The 27,008-nt window shown below is 40.8% G+C and overlaps 1 gene segment (V, D, J or C); it reads left to right on the top strand.

Moving 5' to 3' along the window:
• The first annotated feature begins 9,107 nt into the window (after positions 1–9,107).
• LOC145362567 (Ig heavy chain C region-like) lies at positions 9,108–23,613 on the top strand. The segment is given in 6 exon segments: positions 9,108–9,153; positions 9,294–9,593; positions 10,811–10,855; positions 19,465–19,764; positions 21,179–21,487; positions 22,735–23,613. Coding segments are annotated over 6 exon segments (1,392 nt in total).
• Positions 23,614–27,008: the final 3,395 nt, after the last annotated feature.

Raw genomic sequence — 27,008 nt, 5'->3', positions numbered from 1 at the left:
ACTGAGGGAGAGAATAAAATTTATCTGATTTAGGTGCAGTCTGAGGCAGGGAAAGATAGGAGAGAAGTTCAGTGAGTCATTTGAAAGATGCATTGCACTGGCAGCGGAATGGTCAGCTGTACATCACATTCAAGGGCGCCCCGGACAAATCATTACACTTAGGTATTGACTGAGACATGGAATGTGCAAGTAAATACTGAATATGTTACTCATATCATTTTCAAAGTTAGTAAGAATTATTTACACAGTGGTTAGCACTGCAACCTCACACTGTTACGGACACAGGTTCCATTTCGGCCTTGTGTAACTGTATGGTGTTTGAAAAATCACCCCGTGTGTGCGTGGGTTTCCTCCAGGTTTACCGCTTTCCCTCTACATTCCAAAAATGTACAGGGTGGTTGGAATGGCCATGCTCAGTTACCCTTTAGTGTCCATTTACAGTGCAACGTGACATACATTTATTATGTTCTTCAATTTATTTTGAACAAGAGAACGCTACAAGTTTCATCCCAAGCTTTCAAGAAAAGCTTGGCCTGGGTCCCACAGATCCCTGGGCAATGTTTATAGTGTCTTCTTCCTTACAACAGTCTTGGATCAACCTACAATTCATTCGTCCCAGGGATTCAGAATCAATTCACTCCGCCCAAAGACACGTAAAAAAAGTCAAGAGAAAACGCTGGAAAATCTCAGCAAGTCTGACAGCGTCTGTAAGGAGAGAGAAGAGCTGACTTTTCGAGTCCAATGACCCTTCATCAACGCTTTGTGAAAAGGTCATCTGGACTGGAAACGCCAGCTCTTTTCTCTCCTTACAGATATTACCAGACCTGCTGAGATTTTCCAGCATTTTGTTTTCTGTTGGTTTCAATTCCAGAATACACAGTAATTTACTTTTATACTTCAAACAACACCGTTCTTTGGAAATAACACGAGAACCGAAGATTCCTATCTTTACTCTGTCAGTCCCAGATAGACTCCAGTTCCACTATGAGGAAAATAACCCTTCACCACCACTGAAATTTCCGAGCAAGCCACCCAGTTGTATCAAAGCTTTTATCGACAGTCAAACAATAAAATCATCCCGAGGGCAAGTTTCACCAAGGTGGTTCACAACCGCCTTTTCAGCAGGGATAATTAATGTTGGCTTTGTTGCTCACATCCAGAGGATCAATGAAAGCAGCGCAAAGTGCTGCAGGTTCCAGAAATCTAAACAATAAAAACGCTACTTAGCAGCTCAATGGGCATCAGCAGAGAGAGAAGCAGATTCACATTCAAGATCGATGCCAGGATGCAAAATCTCATGATATAACTACAAAGAGCAAAGCTGTTATGCCCAATATCCGACACAAATCCTCATTTTTCAAATAAAATCGCAAAGTGATGGTCATTTATCATATCTCGGTTTGTTAGAGCAAGTTAAGCGTCCATTACTTACTGTATTTCGAACATTATAGCAGTGACTAAATTCAGCAAAGTGAGCTGTAAGAACGTTGAGTCGGCATGAGGTCGGGTAAAATGTTCTATAAATGCAAGTTCCACCAAAATGAAAGTTGTAATTTTTTGGAAGTTCTGAGATTATTGCGGATATATTCATTCTTCTGCCTGATCAAAGCAGCATGAACTCATAGAATCCCTACAGTTCGAATGGAGGCCATCCTGTCCAAAAAGTCTGCAGCAGCTCTCGAGCAGAGCACCCTACCTGGGCCCAGCCTTCACCCTATCCCGACAACGATACATATTCACAGGCTAACCCCCCGAACCTACACATCGCTGGACACTAATAGGAAATTTAACATAGACAATCCACCTTGTGAAGGATGCTCTGATGGATAGCTGGTGCAGACTTGATGAATAGAATGGCCTCCTTCTGCACTGTAGGGATTCCGTGATTCTACGTTGCACATCATTGGACGCTAAGGGGCAATTTATCAAAGCCAATCCATCTAACCTGCATATCCTTGCACTGTGTAAGGAAACTGGAACACTCGGAGGGAATTCACATGGATATGGGTCGAATGTGAAAACCATTCACATTCACCCAGGGTTGGAATCGAACGCGTTTCCCTGTGAGGCAGCAAAATTAATTGTATCTCTTAGTGATAACCATATTGGATTTTTTATTCTTCTGTCGTGTGAGTGTAATCACTATTTGTGACAGGAATATTGAGACATCAGGTCTCTTTTTTTTCAATTGAACTTGTCTAGTTTAAACAGATTAAAACCTCAATCAGATTAACATTCAGAAGAATATCTGTGTTCACAGATGCTTCATTACTTGCGACATCAGAACTTTCAGAACTAATTCTGAAATGAAATGTATCATTTTCTTTTAATTAAATACAACTGGTGTTATGAATGTTCAAAAGATTCTATTCATTTCGAACCAACTGTTAAAATTCTTAAAATAAATCGCTATTTTGAGTTGAAACTGATCAATAAGTGACGGTTTATCTGTTTTTGCTGTCATGAACATTTCATTGTAAACAGTGAGGTATTTATGTAAATAAATACAAAAATAGAAATTTCAAATTAGATTGTTGACTGGCAAAAACACAACAAATATTTCCCCACCAACACAGCACAGAAATAGAGACAACCATGCAAATCAATCAACGGATTCCAGCAATGATTGTTTTTCAACATTATTTATTCATCAGTTATGTGAGGAAAAACATCATGATGATATCTATGTTCGAAGTTAGGAAATAATCCCTCTGATCCCGAAATAAAATGACACAGAAAACACAGAACATCTCTTGTGTTTCATCTCTTTCTCTGTCTTTCTCCTGTCTAGTTCTGTGTCGTGTTTCTCCACGATGGTTCATCGTCTTCACTCCACAGATAAAGTCAATATCTGCCCAAAGTATTCTCTCAGCCAGAGTTACAAGCTTCTAAAATGTACAATTAAATTAATTTGAATCCGTCAGTGAGATGTACTCTAAAAGATCTCTTGAACATTCCATGATCTTGAAATGCTTGCTACATTTTCTTTTGCATCTAACCTCGGGTGTAGCTAATGATAAAAATTCGATGTGGCAGCACCAAGGGACCTTTCCCTAGTTTTAGCCGGTGTTATCCCTGTCCTTGGAGTGTTTGACTGGACAGTGTGGAGGAACATTTTCTCTACATCTCAACTCACTGCAGCTGCCTTCTGAATGTTTGATGTGACTTTGTCAATATCAAAATTTAATCCGTATCTAATCTCTGTTGTACCCGACCTGGATGTGTTTTATTGAAGTGTGTAGCCGATTTTTCCTCTGTACCTAGCATCTGCATCCCGAATCTCTAAAGAAAAAGTACAGGAGAAGGTTTACGTCGAATAGAGTCCATTCTCTTTCTGCCTTCATTTTGTTTGAGCTGACTTTGTACAAGGAGGTTCACTCTGTTTCTATACACGATACTGTTCCGGGAATGTTGGATTTGAATAGTGTAGAGTGAGATTCACTTTGTACTGATTCATGCTATTCCTGACTTGGGAGTATTTAATTTGGCAATGCAGACAGAATTTTGCATTCTGCAGCTAAGCCCATGTTACTCCTGTCCTGCAAGTTTATGATGATGCAATCGCCATCTCTGCAAATTTCATGGGGATTGAGTTTGCTTTTTATATTACAGTAAATGTACCCTGTGTCAACTTATATTATGAGGCTATGTATTTCTTTATGTTTCACTGGAGCCTAACTCATTTTGTATTGCATGTAGAATTTTATATTGCCTGTCTCTACTCATATTAAACTTAATCTTTTATCTGTTTACACTAAGTTAGACGCTGTCCCTGTTTATGTTGTACGTAATTTTGCTCTTTATGTAAAGCGAGACGTTGTCTCTGCTTATATTAATTTAGATATTTCTCGGTTTGTATCAAACTAGATGCATTCTTGTTTCTGAAATTGACCGTGTCCATGTATATATTGCATGAGACATTGTCTCAGTTTTTATTGCACTGGTCAAGGCCAGTAATGATAAAACTGGCTGGAAGAACACAATTTTCTGCATCCTTCTGCAACTGCAAACTCGATGAGATTTTGGGCTTTGGAAAAGAAGAAGCGATATCTGAAATCTGCTTCTGCTGACTGCATTCAAAATGGATACCAATTCCTGTGTAGAATACACCGTCAACAAAGAACAAAAACCAAAGACAATTACAGCACAAGAAAAGGCCCTTCGGCCCTCCAAGACTGCACCAACCAAATACTGTCGACCTAATACTGCCCGTTTCTGGATCCTGCCTGATAGCAATAATTTTATCCCGACTTATTATCTCTTCTTCTCGAAGAACGGTGTATTAACACAGACATAATTCAAATAGAGGTTTACTTAAGTGCACGAATAATACTGACACATTCTACTGAAATATATACAGGGTCAGTATCAAACATTACATATCCAGAGAGAATGTCTGGTGCAATGTAAACTGAGTTCTGATCTAGCAGAGTATTAACAGAGTCAGACTGTATTTTAATATAAATAGGGGCCTGATCCAACAAAATAGAAATGAGTGAGTGCCGAGTGCCATGTGGGGGCGGTCAAATGCCAGATTCCAATGACACCCACATCCCATGAAAGAAACATTTTGAAAAAAATGACATTGTCAAGGAAAAGAAAACTGAAACAGTGTATTCTGCAGTTTTACTGATATAGGTGCTTGTGTCGTGAACTGAGACATTGCCGACTAATTAATGATACTGGAACGAGATTTATATGAGCTGAGATGGAGCCAAGTGCATGAGTCATAATGACTGGTACAAGATTGAGGCATGTTTAATCTGAGACAGAGTCCAGAGTGTTCGTGATAGCGACTGATACGGAACACTGACTGATATAAACTAAGGCAGAGCCTACTTTATTCGTAATAATTGTTGATACAGGACCGAGACTGATACACACTGAGATTCCGACAATGCAGCAAAGAGAAGTGCAATAAAATTGAGATATGGCGTAGTCTTAAATAATCAAACACATTGTTTGTGCAGGGTTAACTTAGACATAACTTAGACATGACTTAGACATGACTAATGAACTATTAGCATAGTAACTGTGGCAGAACCATGTGTAACGCATGAAGGCTGTATTTCCACTTTAGTATACGGCGGCAAATGTTGTGAGGCAGCAAGAATTAGAACATAGAACATAGAACATAGAACATTACAGCGCAGAACAGGCCCTTCGGCCCACGATGTTGCGCCGACCAGTTACAAAAACAATGACCCACTAGCCTATACCAATCCCTTTTCGTCCATAAACCTATCCAGAGATCTCTTAAACGCCCCCAAACTAGACGCATTTACAACTGCAGCAGGCAGGGCATTCCAATCCCTCACCACCCGCTGGGTAAAGAACCTACCCCTGACATCCGTCCTGTAGCTACCCCCCCTTAATTTAAAGCCATGCCCCCTCGTGCTAGCTTTCTCCATCCGAGGAAAAAGGCTATCACTATCCACCCTATCTAAACCTCTAATCATCTTATATGTTTCAATAAGATCCCCTCTTAGCCGCCTTCTTTCCAACGAAAACAACCCTAGATCCCTCAGTCTCTCCTCATAGGACCTCCCCACCATACCAGGCAACATCCTAGTAAACCTCCTCTGCACCCTCTCCAACGCCTCCACATCCTTCTTGTAATGCGGGGACCAGAACTGCACACAGTACTCCAAGTGCGGCCGCACTAGAGTAGTGTACAGTTGCAACATTACACTGCGACTCCTAAATTCAATCCCCCTACTAATAAACGCCAAGACACCGTACGCCTTCTTGACAACCTTATCTACTTGATTCCCAACTTTCAGGGATCTATGTACACACACACCTAGATCCCTCTGTTCATCCACACTATTCAAAGTCCTCCCGTTAGCCCTATACTCGACACATCTGTTGCTCCTACCAAAGTGAATTACCTCACACTTCTCCGCATTAAATTCCATCCGCCACCTCTCGGCCCAGCTCTGCAACCTATCTAAGTCTCCCTGCAGACTATGACACCCTTCCTCACAATCTACCACACCTCCAACTTTGGTGTCATCAGCAAATTTACTAATCCAAATTAAGATACAGCCTCTTGTCAGATTAGAAGAGACACAGATAATTGTGGTCATAACTTAGAAATTATAATATTAACAGGGCCGCTACATCATATATGAATACCTGAAATTGAGCCGAGTGCAGGGAAATAAAACTTAGATAGCACCTCAGATAGAAATGTGATCCAGGCAGAGCCCAGTGTAACACAGACAGAGTCAGAGGCGAGTTGAGTATAGGCGAAATATAATACGTTTAAAATTAGAAAAACAAACATAGAAAATTTCAGCTCAGAATCAGGCCTTTTGGCCCTTCTTGTCTGTGCCGAACCATTTTTTTGCCTAGTCCCACCGACCTGCACTTGGACCATATCCCTCCACGGCCCTCTCATCCATGAACCCGTCCAAGTTTTTCTCAAATGTTAAATGTGACCCCGCATTTACCACTTTATCCGGCAGCTCATTCCACACTCCCAACACTCTCTGCGTGAAGAAACCCCCCCACCCCCAATATTCCCTTTAAACTTCTCTTCTTTCACCCTTCACCCATGCCCTCTGTTTTTTTTTTCCTAGCCTCCTTAATTCATAAGATTTTGGCGTCACTGGTGAAGTCAACTTTTGTTGTTATATCCTAATTTCCTTTGAGAACGTGGTGACAGGCTTTGGAAAGCTGGTGAGTGGGGTGTTCTTCGAGACAGCTACTTTTTCCAGAATGGTATTGAGATTTTTGAGTGGCACAAGTCGGACAAGTAGAAAATATTCAATCGTTTATGTTGCAACAGAGGCCGGTTCATGTGCGGTATTGTCCTTTGTTCTTTGTTCATACTCCCCACTTTTGCCTTGTAGATGACGAATAGAGTTTGGGAATTCAGGAAGTCAGCTGTTCACAGCAGAACTCCTGGCATCTGACCTGCTCTTGCAGCCACATGATTTAAATGCCTGTTCCAGTTCAGATTTTCATGAATTCTAATGCCCAGGATGTTGGTAGTGAGAGATTCTGCGATAATAATGCTACTTAATGTCAAGGGGAAATCGTTGGAATCTCCCTTATTGGAGATGGTTATTGCCTGCCACTTGTGTGGCATTAATGTTACTTGCCATTCATTAGCCCAAGACTGAATGTTTTCTCAGAAGTGGCCTAGAGAAGGAATCAGTCCAATGGAATCTGGGACAGGAAAAACTGCTGGTCTTTCTACCAACTCAAACATTCCAAGGAAAAATAAGGGAAATAAAATGCAAACATACATGTTCATGCATCATCTGTCTGAGACATCTCTCAGTTTGCCTGTAATTCTTCATATCCATCCATCTATCACAATATCCTGATGCCTTGGGGGAAAAAAAAATCTTTGTTGCTAACGGGGTGCCAAAGAAGCTGGGTGACTTTCCTTTCTTTAGAGATGGGAAACATCATCTAAATTCACAACGTTTAAAAACTAAAGTGCCTCCAATACTGTTGCTGGGTAGATTTGTATATAAATAGTCCGCATTGACAACGTGAAGGGTTTTAATTTGGCTTGCAGCCAAACGGTCAGTACAGAGGAAACAGATCTTTGATCTACTGCACAAACAGCCCCAGATGTTTCCTGTCAATAACTTTGAGCATTTGACAGCAGCCTGGATTGCTGCCAAATACTGTGTGGGACAGATTAGCGTGAAGCTGAAGGGACAAAATGGGATTCAGCCATTTAAACAATAAATGTTTCATTCCCTCAAGAAAGGCACATTTTCAATCGTAATCATTCTAATCAAATATTTTCATTCAATGTCCTGTTCGTTATCTGAGTAAATAGTATCGCAAAACAATAAAGTGACCCAATGTTTTTTTTTATTTGTATAGTTTCCAAGTAAATTTCATTCCAATAATTAATGTTTATTAACCACTTCATGAAATGTGAGAGAAAGATGTTGATGGGACCAATTCCCCAGTGAAGTGAAATCGATGCAATGGCATGAAATAGTATTAAAACAACATCATAAAACTGGCATGAACACCGGGGATTCCTGTAATATTCTGAAAGTTTTGCACCTGACTGATCTTGTGCCAGGTTTGCACCGTGTTCTATTGTACAGAATAATCTGATTTCTGTTATTGAAGAGTTCCTCTCATAGCTGCCCATGAGTGGAGAAATGATCAGTTCATAACCTGATTCAATGGAAGATAAAACATTTATTCTTGTGATACTGTGCGATGTGCCGCAAAGTCCTGATATCTTTTGTTCCCAATACCAGTGAATGTTAGACAGCCGGTGGCCAATAGAGTGAGCTGTAATGATCTGGATGCTGAAGGAGAACTTTAATGATCTCAGTGTCCGTTCCGATTCATTAACTTCTCCGTCAAAAATCAATTTAATTTTATGTTTCTCTGTCAACTCACTGTTTAATTATGAGGAGGGCGGGAGTCCTATTATTTTCAAAGAACTGCCTTCGACATTGGGGAAGTTTGACAAATATAAGGAGAAACATTGTGTCGTGTGAGATTTTCTTCTCATCTCCAAACCCAAATTGTACAGTGATAGCCATCCACGCTGCAAATCGAATCACTTTCTTCATCCCCCGCATTTAGTTACAGAAATCGATAACTTTTTTTCTGATAAATTATGCTTTATTATTGTAAAGTGACAGAGACCCGGAATTGTTGCAAAATAGACTGACAGTTTATTTATGTTCCAAAAATGTTACTTCATCATTTTTAGATGTGTCTTCTTGTTAGGGGCTTGGTAATAAAAGCACCACATTTACAATGGAATTAGTTTTTTTAAAAATAAAGAGATGATGAACTGTAATATCACCATCAGAAATAATGGGGACAATACAATGAACAGATTCAGCCAAACTAATAACTCAACACAGGTAAAATGCCCATTTTAATATGAATCTATTGTAAATCTCCGAGTCCATTCTGTTGGGGGTGTGGAAGGTGGGACGTGGATCCAGGCGCCGCCTCCAGCAGGGAATCAACAGGCGGCGCCTGGAAAGCCGCCCCCTTCTGCTGGGTATTTAAATACCGCTCACTGGGACCGGAATCCAACAGTCCGGGAGCTGGTTTGTTCACTGAGTTCCTGACACAACCATTTCCCCCAAATCACCAGAAAGATGAGGTCGGCCATTTCTCTCAGTTTGTGGCTGACTTTCTTATCCGGTGAGTATTTTTTTTTTATTATTGTTCAAGTCTCTCACTGTTACTGTCTCAGTGTTAGTCTCTCTCTCTGGAATGTTCCAGAGTCAGCAATCATTTCACTAAGATTCATCCTCGTTTTTTTTTTTAATTTATTTTTACAGGTGTCCAGTCGGAGAATGTATTGACTCAGCCAGAGGCAGAGACCGGGCATCCCGGAGGCTCCCTGAGACTGACCTGTAAAACCAGCGGATTCAGTATTGGCAGCACTTATATGTACTGGGTCCGACAGGTTCCCGGACAGGGGCTGGAGTGGCTGCTGTGGTACTTTAGTTCATCCAGCAACAACTACATCCCAGCAATTAAGGATCGATTTACTGCGTCCAAAGAGACTTCAAACAACATCTTCTCTTTGGAGATGACGAGGCTGAAGATCGAAGACACCGCTATCTATTACTGTGCAAAAGACCACAGCGAGAGGAACCAGGGATGGACCCGAACAAGAACAGCTCAAGAGGGAATTCAGCAACTTCCATCATAACCTGAAGGTCAGTATCTGTTTTAAATATAATAGTAACGACAGTGATCAGAATCAAAACACAAACTACTTCTGACAAACCTAACTTAGTGAAAATTAAACATTAAATCAGTAAAACACACAGACATAATGAGCCGAGATTTTCACTCTGTTTATATTTACTGTTTCAGCTGGATATAATGCTCGTTTTACTATTTCTGATACTTGGTGGAGGTGTTTCTAGATTGTGTTTTGTAAACAGCTGCATAAATTGTAAATTACATCAGGAATACGGGTCTATTTGAAGTAAATATTGAGCGGCAGTACTGAACAGAGAGTGAGTGCAGTTTTTGTGCGGGTGTGTGTCACTGTGATGCTACGGGGGTCACAGTGCTGAGCACAGCGACATCCTCATACAAAAACCTCAGGGAAAGATATTGTTCAAATTAGCAATCAGTACCACAGCAGCATTTCCAAAGTAAACGAGGCTTCAAAGAAATAATGTGTGGACGTAATATTAGTTTGTGATTAGGTATAAAACTCTTTCCATAAAATCGATATTGACCGACATGCTAAATCTACACGGAGAGTTTAAAAGCAATCCGATACCCTTTCTAAATATAATGACCAGGTCAAGCTGAAATAACTCACTCATTCGCTCTTGGATGAGGCAGAATCAGATTTTTCACGGAGCAGTGAAATTAAATCTCTGTATTTTCCAGTTAGCAGATGGGCACAGTATTTGACATTCTGTGTCTCACTGTGATAACTGGGTGACACAACAGTTACTGTCAATACAAAAACCCCTCAGCGCTAATTGACTGAGTCTGGGGCAGTGCTCTGTTTTACAATCAGGCATTATTTACAGTGCTGAATGATCTATATCCCAGCACCATACAAATAGCGAGAATTAAGACGGAAAATTTATGATAACTATTTGATTATCAGTTAGTGTGATCATGTGATCCTCTGTGAAATATAAAACATTAAGGTTATTTCTGTTGAGCGAACGGCATCCACCTGGGTAGCAATAATGTCACGAAAAATGCAGTGATTTACTTTCTCTCTGGCTTGTGATTTTGTTTAAATACTGATGGATTTCTGTCTATTTTGTGCAGGGATGGTTATTGTATGACCCAGCCTAGAGAATGTGACACTGTGACGCTATGGGCTACTGGGGACAAGGGACCATGGTGACGGTGGCTGCAGGTAAGAACCATGCATTTATTTAGTCAGTGTTTTATTTGAGTTTTTGTTTTATATTTTCCTCGATTTTATTAATTCACTTGTTCACTGAAATGTGGTTTGGTGGATTCTGTGCTGAAAAATCTTTACAATGTTTCAGGTGCTCTTGCTTAAATTGGGGTTACAGAATTCTACTGTTAATTGATAAGAGGTGAATTCAGTCTCTTGTTGTGATTTGGTGTTTATCTGCTGAGGACAGTGTGTGTGTCTGGGTTACATTAAATGCCTTCCTTTTGTTAAACAGTTCGGCGTTTCTGCAATGTTTAATCTCAGTGACATCTAGTGGCTGCGAGTTGCACCATCTACTCCACAAGTGTTAAAAATCGAACCCAGTCTGAGCAAGATGTGTTAAAGTTTCTGCATTAATGTCATGAACATGTTCGGCTGAATCACAATGCTGGTTTTGTTATGTTATTGCTGTGCTCAGTTTAATTATTAATTACTTTGGTGATGGGCGGATTGGCTGGATTTTTAACTGAGATTTTCCGCCAATGTGAAATTTGATTCTGTTGAAACTGTTTGTAGAATTGAGCTGTTTCTGCATGAACCGGGGTTCAGTCCCTCAGTGATGTATTTTTCTGGTGAGGAGATTGTCTGTCTTGGTGACATTGAAGAAGTGAAATTTGTGAAATGGTTTGGCGATTCTGCATTGTTCACACTCCGTCATACTGAGCTGTTAAACACTTTGTGATTGAATCCAGAGTCTGCGGGTTTTAAACTATTTCACGTGTGCCTACACAGAGAAATCAGGCAGGGTTTATTGTATTTGTTTTTTCTTTTTTTAATCGTAACTGATAATTGCTGGTTAAATCAAACCACCGTTTACGCCATTCGTCCAAAACACAGTTTGCCACTGCATTCCCAATTTGGGGTACGTGCAATGTTTTACCTGATGGCTGCAGGCAAATGTATAAATATGTTTGAAATCTTTTTGAAATATGACCCAATATGAATAGAATGTGGTAAAGTTTCAATGTTAATTTGTTGCACATATTTCACCTCCTCGAAATGCTGTTACTCTTATTCTAGATTTCTGTTTAGTTTAGTCATTCATATATTTGGTGACGAGTTGGTTTGCCGGATTGGATATTTTGATTTTCTTGCGATGATATTTTTGATTTCATTGAATGGCTACATTCAACGGATTCATTCCCTCATTGATTTGTTTTGGTGTGTTTCTGTTGAGGAGGTTCTGTGGTTCGGTCACAATGAATGTTTAAAATGTGCGAAATGGTTTGGTGTTTCGGCATTGTTTCTGCATTGTTTAAACTCGGTGGCACTGAAGTTACATGTTGTCTGGTTAACTGCAAAGAATCGATGAGTGTGAAAATCCTTGTAGGAGAAAAAGGCAGGTTTTGGAAAAAAATAAACATATTACAGCATTTTTTAATTAAATTTTAACTGCCGTTTACAAACTAAAATAAATCGTGACATACAACGTTCATTCGGACACCAAGTCGTTGCTGCATATACAGACTTCTCATTAACAATTTTAATCGTAAAATTAATATAAATTAAATATTTTTAAATCGGTAATATAATTCCATGTTCACCACAGATTGTTTTATATTAATATCATTATTCATTAATCCCTCCAAATAGTTGTACTGTACTTCGCACACAACTGACATGACCTTAAATGTTTTTAGGCTGGAAATATTTTGTGGTAATTCAGGAAACTGTTTCAATGATAACAAACTGTTTCCACAGCATTGCTTAGTTCATCAAGATACTTTGCATTAATTGTTATGTCCCAATGAAGTTCGTTTTCACGTAAATACGAATTTTAGAGAAGAAGACGTGGCTATTTGGCATTTTGGGTCCGATTATTACATTCTTTCTGTGGAGGCACAGCATTCCTTCCAATTCATTTGTAGTTGGATGACAATGCAGTTACTTACTAATGTAATCTCAAAATTTTTGAAATGGTTTGGTGTTTCTCAATTGCTTCTGTATTTTTTGAGTACCGTGATACTGAGCGGTTACACTTTTTTCCAGCTAAATGAACGAAAAAAAAACGTTTAAAAAATTATTTTCAGGATAAAACAAACAAGTATCAAAAAAATAAAATAAATGCATGCCAGGGCATTTTATTCATGTTAACTAATAGTTGCAGATTATAATAAAATATGAATTATAATTCTTACTGCTTCACGATATCTCTGTTAGGGACATTACACTACCCTGAATCTGTTACATTTGATGTGCTTATTTTCAGAAAAAAAGGATATATTTTATGCCCAATTTTCTAGTTTAAGACAGAGAGGTACAGGTAGTTAAAAGTCGAAGGGGATTTTGAAATTAATATCAGTTTAATTTAAAATAAGTTAGTAATTCTTTGTTGTAATTTGACAATTGACCACTTAGAATCCCACATTTTGAACAATCTTGACAGAGTGAACACAGTTTTCTGACAGTTGGAATTCGTTAACACTAAACAGTGGTTCAATTAATGGTGTTTGAATTGTTGTAAGTGTCAATAGAAACTGGATAGAGATTGACAAGTTAGTACATGAAATTCAAAAAGATTAATTTATATACAAATATTATAATAATATTATAATAGTAATATTTGTTCTACGCTTAATCATAGCATCATGGCCCCATTACTGCTGAAAACAGAATAAATGTTGAATAAAGATGAATACATGACAGGATAGAAGAATCAATTCTATTGGAATATTATGTTTAATTCTTATTAATTATTATACTGAAGAAAAAGTCTCGACTTATTTTGTGCATCATGCTTCAATGTTGCAGAGGATTTGAATCAATTGTCCTCATTGAATTTTTCACTGTTTAATTCAGATCTTCTTAAATTAATCAATATTTTCAGTCAGTAAATTATATGGATGATCCAAATTATTCAATCTAAGAAGCAGATTCATCGATCTCAAACTGCCAGGCCGTTACAGCAAATACAAATACAGAAGCATGCATTTTAACACGTTTGTAGGCATTGGCAGTAAAAGTGGAAATGAAAAACATTACAACGTGATTCGATTTTAGCAAATTAATTACAGATGTTTGAATATTTCCATTCAGTAATTTGAAGTTTATTGTTTAAGATTTAATTGAAATCTAATTACTTCACAGTGTTCGAGTCAAAGGCAAGTTTTGAATGATTGAAAACTGATTTTATTACGGAGCACAAATCAGTAACAGGAGAACAAACCACCAATTAATAAAAACAAAATATAATATTGGTGCTAATTAATTCAAAACAAAAAACCTTGAATATTGCACTGGTGTACAAAATACAATCCGTTTTAGAGAATACTTAATTGTATCAAAAATGAATTCAGAAACAAAACATTTCTTTACTCAGCTCTGCTCAGCTCGATAAAGTATTTTGCCTTTATTCATGTGTTGACTACATTTAATGAAGAAATTAGTTCGTATCGTGTAATGATTTTCAATGTTAATGTTTCCATGCTTGTTTAATTCTTATGATGTTATGGCATCTCTGTTAAAGACATTGAACTGTCCTGAAACAGATATTTTTGATTGCTCATTTTCAGCGAAATTACATCTTTATGAGAGGTGATACAGATAGAGATAAATAATTAAAAGTCAAGGGAATTTGTTTTTTTTCAAATGACTATCAGTTTAATTTAAAATAGGTTTTTTTTTGTTGTTGTAAGTTGACTATTGATCAATGAGAATCCAAAAGTTTGAATGAAGTTTACAGATTGAACAGATCTTTCTGCCGGGAACTCGGCTGTTGCACCGTTTGTGTCTGTTCTGTTTCTGAGCGCGTGGTCACCGTGATGGGGGCAGGAATCTGTCTGACTGGTTATAAACCTTCTGGCCCCTTCTGCTGTATTTCGGGGACTGAAATTTGATTTATTTCTTCAATACACTTGTATCTGTGAGAATTATGACTGGCTCGGCGTCTCAGAAATTAGATCCCGAAAGCATATGGTGTCCATCAGAGAAGCAGAAACTTCAGACCGTAGAGGGAGAATTGGGTGATTTTTAAGCAGTGATGTACCCGCCTTGGGAATGTTCGAATAACAAACGCAAAGTGAGATTTACTATGTCGTGCTCCGTACTACAGCAGCCCCTGAACTGTTTAGTATGACAATTGAAGGGTCAAATTCATTTACATCTTGTTTTGAATCTTCTAAAGACATTTTAGAGTCATTTGCTCGGCCAGAATTTTTAATCTTCCCTAATTGTTCCTTGAGAAAGTGTTGACATGAAACATCCTTGAATAACAGCAGTCCATCTGCTGCAGACATTCGCCGTGCTGTTGGGCAGGAAGCTCCAGGATTTTGACCCTGCGACCAGGAATGAACCGAGATATTGTTTCAGGTCAGGATGGTGTGTGTTTTGGGGGGTAATTTACGGGTTATAGTGTTTCAGGTGTGTCTGCTGCCCTTGTCCTGTTAGGATGTAAAGGCAGCGGGTTTGGACAATGTAATCTATGGAGCCTTGGTGAGTTGCTGTAGTGCATGTTGTATGTAATACACACAGTGCTGGCACTGCTTGTTAGTGATGGAGAGAATGAATAGGGTGAATGAGGAGGTGGGTAAACTTGTGGATGGCTTTGCCCTGGATTGTGTCAGATTGCGTGAGGTTTTACAAGTTTCTCTCATCGAGGAAAGAGAAAATTATTCAATTGTGACTGACTTGTGAAAGATTTAAATGTTTTTCCAACACTTGCCCCACAGTCCGCATTGTGCTCGCTTGTCACTCCCACTTACTGTGTGAGTGGGTGAGTATGTGTGGAGTGAGGGTGCTTTTCCAGACTGAATCAGCCAGATAGAGACTTACACACATCACACACTCTCACACACATAAATACAAACATACAGACGCTCATATTCTCTCACACATACATACGCACAGTTACTTTCTCTCTCAAACGATATTTCACACACATTCTCTTTCTCTCACGGTCTACATACTCTGTCTCAAATACAAATACAGACATACTCCCGCTCTCTCAATCAGTCTCTCACATCTCATACACAAAAACACTCACGCACACACCTCCACACACATTCTCTCTAACACACAGACACACACATACACACACACACACACACACACACACACACAAGCATAGTCTCACGCTCTCGCACACGCACTCTCTCTCCCACACTCTGTCACACACACTCAAGTGGTCTCACATTTATTCACACACACTCTCTCTCAATTCCTCTTGCACACACATCTATCTCTCTTTCTCTGTCTCTCTCACACACACATATATTTCTATCCCTTTTGCACGCACTATTTCGCGCCTTTACATTCTTGCTCTCACACACTAGCTCTCTCACAAACACTCTCTCACAAACATAGACCGAGGCACACACTCTAACTTATACAGCAAGATGGTAATGGTTGTTGGAGGTCAAACATCTAAGTTGAGATATCACTTCAAGAGTTCGGCAGGGGACTGTTCTGGGTCCAACAATCTTCTATTGCTTCATCAATGACACATTTCATCCAACATGAGGTCAGAAGTAGGGATTTCCATGTGTTACACCGGACACAAAGACACAATCAATAAGAAGGGATCTGGCTGAGACTAAGTCCGCCTGGCTCCCCAATACTGGTGTAAACTTGGTGTTTGATTCCTGTGTGACCCTAGTTTTGCTGGAAGCTTCCCTTCCAGCTCCCTCAGTCTGTCTATTTGTTCACTGATCCGTGTTTCTGAAAGAAAGGCCCCGACGTTAAAGCAGCTGCCCGGTGATCTACACTGATTCCTGACTTTACACAGCCCTGTTACTGAAAGCTGATCAATGGAGAGAATCGGGAAAAGATCGATGGAGAGGGAGAGGAGGAGGTGGCTCACTGACTCTCTCACCCTCACCCACACTGACTCAGTCACCCTCAATCTCTCATCCTCACTCAAATAACTTCACTCACTCACCTTATCTTACCCACCTTCCCTCACTGACACACTCTCACTCACTCACCCTCATTCACTCACCCTCAATCTCTCATCCTCACTCAAATAACTTCACTCACTCACCTTATCTTACCTGCCTTCTCTCGCTGACACACTCTCACTCACTCACCCTCACTCACTCACCTTCACTCACAACCACAATCACTCACCCTCACTCACACATTCTCATTCACGCTCACTCCCTCGCCCTCACGCCCTCGCCCTCACTCCCTCGCCCTCACTCCCTCGCCCTTACACACTCAACCCCACTCACTCACCCCCACTCACTCATCCCCACTCACTCATCCTCATTGACCCTTACTCACTCGCCCTCAAGCGCTCGCCCTCACGCACTCGCCCTCACGCACTCAACCTCACGCACTCAACCTCACGCACTCAACCTCAAGCACTCAACCTCATGCACTCACCCACAGAAACTTACTGATCCTGATTAACCCTGAGTCACTCACCCTCACACACTCACTCACTCACAATCACTCACTCATATTTGCTCACTCACTCTCATCCATTCTCACTCACACCCACAAGCACTCAGACACCCTTATTCAACCTCGCTCATTCACTCAAACACACACCCTGACTCACTCATCCTCACACCCTCACTCACGCACCCACATTCACTCTCTCACACGTACTCACCCTCACGCACTCACCCTCACGCACCTTCATTAACTCACCATCACTCAGCCACCCACACTGATACACCATCACTCACTCAACCTCACTCACTAATCCTCACTCACTGACTTAGACCCTCAGTCAGTCACCAACATTCATACTCACCTTCATTCACTCATCCCACTAATCCACCCTCACTCGCCCAGTCTCAAACACCCTCACTCGCTCACTCCATTCACTAACGCTCACTCACTCACCCCACTTACCCACCCTCCCTCATCCAGTCTCACTCACTCTCACTCACTCACCCCACTTACCCACCTCACTCATCCAGTCTCACTCACTCTCACTCACCCTCACTCACTCACCCCATTCTCTCACAATCACTCACTCACCCCACTTACCTACCCTCACTCATCCAGTCTCACTCACTCTCACTCACACTCACTCATCTACCCACCCTCAATCACCCAGACTCACCCGCACAAACTCAAGCTCAATGACCCTCTCTCTGTGTGTCTCTCTCACTTCCGCCAGGTCACCCATTCAAACTCACGCAAACACATTCACTCACACACCCTCACATACTCGTCATCACTCAACTTCACGCACGCTAACTCACAAATCCTCAATCACTCATCCTCATCAAACACCTCCACTCACTCACCCTCATTCTCCCACCCATCCACATTCATTCTCCCTCACACACTCTCACACACCACCCTCAATAACACACCCTGACTCACTCACACTCACCCCTCACTTACTCAGTTACATTCACTCCCTCACCCTCATTCACTCAATCTCACTCACTTTCACTCACCCACCTCCACTAACCTTCACACATCCTCACTCACTCTCCCTCATTCTTTCAATCTTGCTTACCTACACTCATCCAACCACCTTCACTCACCTACCCTCTCTCACTCACTGTCATTTACTCACGCTCTCTTACCCTCACCCACACTTACTCACCCTCAATCGCTCATCGTCACTCAAAGAAGTTCGCTCACTTAAACTCTCTTACCCACCTTCCGTCACGCATACACCGTCACTCATCCACTCTCACTCATTTAATCACTCACCCTCACACACTCACATTCTCTCACCCACACTCACAAAATCTGTGTGGGGAAGGTCTGCAACGAGAGAGAAGAAAGATCTCAAGCGGCAGTTTGGTGTTTAAATGTGGGAGCTGCCCTGGGAGTGCAGAGAACTGAAGGGAGTCGCTGGGGGCTCGGGGCCAGGGACAATGACAAAGAGTCAGGGGAGAACAGGAGGCGAGGGAAAGGGCAGAGAGCCGGGGTGGGGGGAGGGCAGAGAGCCGGGGGAAACAGCAGAGAGCTGGGGGAAGGGCAGAGAGGCCGGGGAAAGGGCACTAGTGTGGAGATGCCGGGGTGAGTTTGGTGTGGGCACAGTAAGGATCTCACTGCACCTGGTTAAAGTCCAACAGGTTTATTTGGAATCAAAAGCTGTTGGAGCTCCCTCATCAGGTAAGTGGATGATATGAACGAAGAGAATACTTCTTCATCACAAAGTGTTGTTTGAGAAATAAATGGTTGCTGCAATAATGGAGAAAATCTTTGCAGTTCACTGTTAATCCAGTGAATGACATGTCATTGTGAGAATAACAGAATGTGTTTTTTTTCCTTCCTAATTTCATAGAAGTGGAGACAGGGATATGAGTTTCTACAGAGATGACAATTCCCAAATGATAAAAGTAACATAATTTCAAAGGCGGAAGAAAGTTTTAATCCGGAAGTGTTAGGAAAGTCCATAATTTTAATCAATGTTCGAGATAGAAACATAGAAAATAGAAGCCGGAGAAGACCATTCGGCCCATTGAGCCGACTTCGCCATTCACTTTGGTCAGAGCTCATCAATATCCTGATCACCCCTACTACCCATATCCCTTCATCCCTTCAACACCAAGAACTATATCTAATACAGAAACATATTTGTAACAACATGTTTGATGACTTAATAAACGCAAATAAGAGTCTAACTTGTTCAATCGGCTATCCTTTCCCAGCGACAGCGTCTCCGCCCACTCTCTACGGCCTGGTCTCCTCCTGTCAGCAACAGAACTCCGACGGCTCCATCACTTACGGCTGTTTGGCGATGGATTACCTTCCAGATGTCTCCAAAGTGACATGGAAGAAAAATGGGCAGCCGTTCACCACTGGGTTTAAGACGTACCCTTCAGTGAGAAACACGAAGGGAACCTACACCCTGAGCAGCCAGTTAACCATCAGCGACTCAGCGGGAGAATGCCCCAGAATTGACTGTGAGGTTCAACACAGCAGCTCTGTCAAGAGCGTTAAAATACCATGTAAGTGTTGTGGAGCTTGTGTAAAACAGAAACACTGTGGTTAGCATGTAGGGCCTTGGTTATAACTCAGTTAAATAGATGTGCATAATCCAGACCCCTGGATTGTTCCGGCTAGTGTCTATTGACTGCAAATGAGTTGCTAATGTAGACAAAAGTTTAATTGATCCACATCTTCTGGAAATGACGAATGTGCTTTTTTTCTGAAGGTCCTAAAGTTTTCCATCCAACCATTATCCTCACCGTGAGTTCCAGTGAAGAAATCTCAAGCAGCAAATTTGCAACCATCGTCTGTTCAATCATCGATTTCCAGCCAGGGTCACTGACGGTGAAGTGGCTGAAGAATGGGGAACCCGTGGATTCAGGAATTGTCACCTCTCCCCCCTGTGAAGTGAACGGGAACTTCTCGGCCAGCAGTCGGCTGACAGTCTCCGCTGGGGAATGGTTCAGCAAAGCGGTCTATACCTGCCAGGTCATTCATCAAGAATTCACTCAGAGTCAGAACATCAGCGTATCTCGGGGTAAGAGACTCAAATCGTGCATAAAATATACAATTCTGGTGTTAATTGGAATTAGGGATCTATTAAAGTTAGTACAAAGCATCGAACAATTTCTAAGTTATTGTCATGTAGTTTGCTGCATTCAGACAGTGCTACTCAGAATTTCATCACAACAGCAATTTTTGTTATTGCTTCCTGAGATGTGCATTTATATTCCATCCCTGAGGGCACTTAAGTGTCAACCACGTTGCTGTGAATCTGGAGTCACATGCATGCCAGGCCAGATAAAGACAGCAGGTTTACTTTTCTAAAGAACATTCGTGAACCAGGTGGGCTTTTACAACAAAGGCTTCATGGTGATCATTTGACTTTTAATCACAGATTTTTATTAAATTCCCATTTCACCATCTGCAGTGGTGAGATTCGAATCTATTTCCCCAGAGTGTCGCCCTAGGTTACAACTCCATCGACAACACACCATGCTACTGTCTCCTTTTCAAATAATGTTCCCTTCTGTCTTGAAGTGAATGAGGTGGCCTTGACGTGACCTTTTTTTTTCTTGAGACAGCCAGTAAGACTTGGAGAGACACTGGGTATCGGACTGTTTCACAGGTCACAGCACAGGGGTAAAATATTGCAAAATGCATCTTAACCTTATAAACCAACGGCCAGTACTTTGTTCCTGAGTTCAGGGTGGTATCAGTTGTAATGCTGATTCATGAGAATGATACAGCAGCTACAATACTTTAATAAAGGGAATAATTTCATAGAACAAGCTGGTTTGCCATCGCCTATAGAAATTGAAAGGCGATAGTTGGAGATTGATACCTCGAAGGCAACTTGGTCTCCTTCAGTCTGAAGACTGCTGTCCTGCTTCTGAAGGGGAACTAGGGTTGATTTTCATTTTTCATTCACAGATCCTCTCGAATGCCATGAATCTACAGTGAAGATACAGCCACCACCAATAGAACAGGTCTTACTGGAGGCGACCGTGACCTTAACCTGCATCATTTCTCATGCTCCTGATGGAGTTAACGTGTCCTGGATCCGAGACAGGAAGTATTTGAAATCAGAGATTGCCGAAAAGCCCGGAGCGGATCCTGACAGCGTGATCAGCAAATTAAACATCTCCACACAAGCCTGGCTGAGTGCGGCTGTGTTTGAGTGCGTGGTGAGCCATCAGGATCTGCCGACTCCTTTAAGAACATCTATCCACAAGGAAACAGGTGAGCTGAGAGACTGAAGCAATAAATGTAGGGTCAAAATGTAGGTAGGGTTCTGAGGAATGTGGAGGAACCGGAAGATCTTGGGGTTCATATCCACAGATCTCTAAAGGTTACCACTCAAGTGGATAGAACCGTGAAGAAGACCTATAGTGTTTTACCGGTTATTTATAGGGAGTTTGAGTTGAAGGCTGTGGGGTTATGCTGCAACTATATCGGATCACATTTGGAATATTGAGTGCAGTTCTGGTCACCTCACTATAAGAAGGATGTGGAAGCATTGGAGAGAGTGCAGAGGACATTTACCAGGATGCTGCCTGGTTTGGAGGGTGGGTCTCATGAGGAAAGGTTGAGGGAGCTGGGGCTTTTCTCTTTAGAACAGAGGAGGATCAAAGGCGACTTAAAAGAGATGTATAAGATGATGGGGGGGGGGGGGGCGGATAGATAGAGTGGACGTGCAGAGAATATTTCCTCAGGTGGATGCAGCTGTTACTAGGGGGCATAAATTTAAAGTTCATGGTGGGAGATATAGGAGGGATGTCCAAGATACATTATTCACTCAGGGAGTGGTGGGGTGTAGAATACACTGCCTGCTGCGATAGTGGAGTCGGACACTTTAGGAAGTTTCAAGTGATTATTGGATAGGCACATGGAGCACACCAGAATGATAGGGAGTGGGATAGCTTGATCTTAGGATTGGACATCGTTCGGCACAGCATTGAGGGCCAAAGGGCATGTACTGTGCTGTACTATTCTATGTTTCTATGTAAATGCATCACTGTGGCTATCTCCAGTGGAAGTGTACAAGTCAATATTTAATATTCAGTGCATTAATGGTCTCCCCTGAATGGAAAAAAAACTACAACGAAACGACTATGGGCGATCGATATTTTTATGGGGAGTTTGATGTGTTGATGAATGAAAAGTGAACTGAAGGCGATGTTACTAGGTTTATATCGAAGAAGAAGGGGGGAGTCTGATGTGGTGCATCAAAACTAGGAAACCAATAAGAAAAGTGGATCAGTTGGGCCGAATGGCCTGATTCTGTGCTGTAAAATTTCTGAAACTTTCCAATCCGCCCCCCTGAATTATTTGAGAAAACAATTGTGTTCACCTCTCCTCCAAGCTGGAAGTCAAAAATGGAAACATTTAAAATCAAAAGCGAAGCACATTTTCCTAATATCTAACCAGCGGTTTCATTGTCTCCAGAATTCTCCAGTTTATTGACATTTATTGTACATTTTCTGCAGATCCAAATCCGCGGGAACCGGTCGTCTCTGTCCTCCTGCCCTCGGCAGAAGACGTCTCCGCTCAGAGTTTCGTCTCTCTCAGCTGCTTAGTGAGACGTTTCTCCCCCCGAGAGATCTTCGTCAAGTGGACCGTCAACGACAAGCCGGTGAATCCCGGCAACTACAAGAACACCGAGGTGGTGGCGGAGAACGGCAATAACTCCTTCTTCATGTACAGCCTGTTATCCATTGCAGCAGAGGAATGGTCCAGCGGCGCTTCTTACTCCTGTGTGGTGGGACATGAAGCCATCCCCTTGAAGATCATCAACAGAACAGTTGACAAATCCAGCGGTAAACCCAGTTTTGTGAACATTTCCCTTGCACTGATGGATACGGTTAATTCATGTCAATGAGAATCACTTGGTTACATTTAAAACTACAATAAAAAGAATAAATTCATTTTCCTCTAACGATAAATGAAATACCCAATCGCTTCATTGATTGCTTTTCAGTTTTCCTTCCAATTGATTTTTTTTTGGTTTGAGTCAGATATTTTCAGGCCAAATTCCAAGTCTTGTTGAACTTCTGCGCCCAGTTCAGATCCACCCTGTCTTAGAGACAGAATAGAGCTCATTTATTACAGGATTCTCCAAAATAAATTCACTGACTTTCCTCCCTGAGGAAAAATCCAACAATTTCAACATTTCTGACAAACAAACACAACATTTAGATCTCGGTGTTTCTGCTTCTCTCATTGTCCATGCTTTTACCCTTCGTCAGTTTTAAGCTGCTGCACCAAACCCACTGGGAACTGAAGTGAGGGTCACACAAAAACATCGAGCAACAATCCCCCCATCAGAGAGAGGGATTGTTAACATACCGGATTCCTACTTACCCAACAAAGAGAGGGGAGGATCAATAGCTAACCCATGTACCACAACTTCTTCAATGAAAAGAGGAGGAATGCCATTATTTAATCCACTCACCTCCACTTCCTCAGTGGTCAGAACCATCAGGAACATCGCTTCACAGGATAGAGAGTTTACCACTATGAGCTCACTCTCCTCCCTCTCATAAGTAGCATGTTTGGAAGGGAACGGCTGCCTATAATCAGGAGTCAGTTGTCAACAGTACAAATTAGATTCCTTCTTTGCTACAGATTTTGAAGTATCATTATCATTATCAAAGTATCACTGAAGTGTATAATACACATAAACTAATATATGCAAAATAATTCAAAAATGTTTCAACACTCTTGTTTCTGTTAATCATGTGCTGACATTGATTTCCCATAACACAAATTTAAATACATAATTAAATCCTCCCCGGTTTTCACTGTTTGTTACTGGGGTTTCTGAGATGCATCAATGAATTATTTCATTCACTCTCCTCATATCACCGTAGCACTCATATAAAAGAAACTTAAAGAGCAGACTCTGAAAATGTGCTCCATTGTTCGGATTATTTGGATCATGTTCAGTTAATAATTGCCGGTGAATCTTAAAGCAACAGTTAAAAAATACACGCACTGACAATACTGCGCAAAACTATCACAATTAGAAATACACGTGTAGCCACACACACACACACACACACACACAGACACACACACACACAGACACACACACTCACACACACACACACGAATATGTAGACTCACACTTGTACAAACAGGCACAAAAACTACAGCATATGCACACAATCAATTGTATGCAAAAGCACGCATACATACACGCATAAAACACACAAGTGCATACACTTATGTGAGTCGGTACACAGACCCAAACACAAACACATACATGCATGGAAACAACACAGACAGACACACATTCATGCTGATCCACATACGTGCATTCATATACATATTTATACATATACTCAAATAAGTGTATATATATTAGCACACATTCACTCTGACAGGATTATAGATATAGGGATACACAATGTTATACACATTAACAGATATATACGGAAATGCATATAAACAAATAAGCAGGCTGCATATAGATGAACTGACAGCAAAACATTTGCATGCAAACATGTAGACACAAAAACTAACAAGATCATACAGAACAGAATACCATAGCACACATTACTACATATTGAAACACAAACATATATCAAGATATCGTTATGAAGAATTATCAACACGTATATACATACATACATGTTAACAGGTATACACACAGACACATGGGGAAACAGACACACACATAAAGGGAAACAAACATTACTAGAATGAAAGAAATTAACTCATAGGAAAAAACAGAAACATATGTGCACCCATTAAGAGTGGCATTAATAAATTTACATACACTTAACACAATAATAGAGTCATTACATACACAATGTCAGAATAAAATATACACACCGATGCAGGCACACAACTACACAAATCAACAAACACAGGGAAATGAACGCGTACATTAACGCTCGTGTACATATATTAACTCAGAGCCAAAGATTAATGCAGAGCACAAGATGCGAATGTACACACACACAAATGAAATAATTTAAATACAAATGGTAGGTAAATGATGAAAGTAAAATTTAAACATGAAATTTAATGGACATAACTACCGACAACTAGCCCAATGTACATTGCACCAAAAACACGTTGAGAAACTAAATTAAGCTAGTTATCAACGATCCATTTCCATCATGAATAAGAAAAGATCGGAAATTACATCCCAGCTCATAAACAGCAGTATTCACAGTTTGCAGATCAGTCACCATCTGTGAAAACATTCATTGATCAGTGAACGTTCCTCCAGATCAGTCATAATATTCTTCAATAAGGGATACTGACAAACAGTTCGAAAATGAACTGATTCTCAAGAAACCACCTTCAGTGCTTTCTGATGTGGCCTGTCCAAGGAATGTACATAAAGATCAAGTGTGAAGATAGTTACAGAGGTCAGTTACTGAGTGTCCTGAACTTAACAGTAGATATACATTGAAAATTATACAAGAAAATGTTTTAACAGTTTATGAAGGGAAAAGAAAAATAACAATTAAATTCCCTGGATAAATAAAGTCATCTAATTTCATTTCCTGGTCTCCGCCCCCAGACCCCACCGACCGCATCTGGATTGAAGGCAATGAGGATGATAACAGCAACATCTGGACAACCGCTTCCACATTTATCGTCCTGTTCTTCCTGAGCATTTTCTACAGCACTGCCGTCACTCTGATGAAGGTGAGATGATTCAATTCACTCACATTTCAAACTGACAGAATGGATTTGAAAACCTCTCAATGTTTCACTGATTAAAAACTCTAACATTAATGTCCCGCATCAGAAACATCTGCTTCAATATTGCCTCTATTTTACAGATCAAATGACGGGTTGAACTTTGGACGCTGAAGATTTCCCTCAGCTGATTATCAAGATCTCTGTACGGCTCAACTCCAATCTCAGCTCTCGGTGACTGTATCAGTAAAATTCTCCCAGCTTATCATTCTGAATCTGTAACTGAGGCTACCTTAGATTTTATTTCAGTTTTCAGTGTAAATTGTATGAGGCATTTTTGTTAAAATGTAATTATGGTTAATAGTTTCCCCGTAGTTCAAGTTTCATGTGTAAATAAGAAACTTGTTTTATTTCTTATTCACATTTGTTAATTCCTCTTCCTGTTAATATCCTGTTTTCTATTTCTGGTGTATGTAACAGATGTACAAATATTGATGGATTCCCTGTGCATGTGTTCTATTTTCAATGTAAAGTTCGATCGTTATCTTCACTTTTCTAGCTTCAAAAAAAATCGTTGTAAAATCTCTGAACTTTTAAAATAAACATTGAATAAAAATTTAACCATCTCTGGCTTGGCTTAATTCCGTTCTCTAAAAGCCATCAACTCCGCTCCATTTCCCTATTATAGGGTCCGCCCCCCCCCCTACCCCACAAACCCTACTTTCCCAGACAGGCATGTCCCCCCAGTCATGTATGGGATGTGGCTGAACTCAAGGCCCATCCGTGAAAGAGTCATTGCGCCACCCAGCGATCCACCCGTGTAAAAACACCTTCATCTCTGCCTTTTTATGATAAAATCCAGAGACAGAATGAGTGAACAATGAGGAGACATCGGTGATTTCATTCATAAATTAGTCCCTCACTGACGAGTTTCAGATAATTCTAAACAGCAAAGGCTTTGCTTCATCAGAGGCCGATGCAGGACAGTGCTAGGCAGGAAATAGTTCCCTTTACACTGCCCCTTAAAAACACTATCAGAGTCGATACAGCGTGGATTGAGAGAACGAATCTCTGTACATTGTCCGATGAAACAATTTCAAGG

Source organism: Carcharhinus amblyrhynchos, unplaced genomic scaffold, assembly GCF_965287045.1.
Source record: "Carcharhinus amblyrhynchos unplaced genomic scaffold, sCarAmb.v2.hapA scaffold_38, whole genome shotgun sequence".
NCBI lineage: Eukaryota > Metazoa > Chordata > Chondrichthyes > Carcharhiniformes > Carcharhinidae > Carcharhinus > Carcharhinus amblyrhynchos.
Note: the sequence above shows the minus strand (reverse complement) of the source record. Positions and strands in the feature narration are given on the sequence as shown.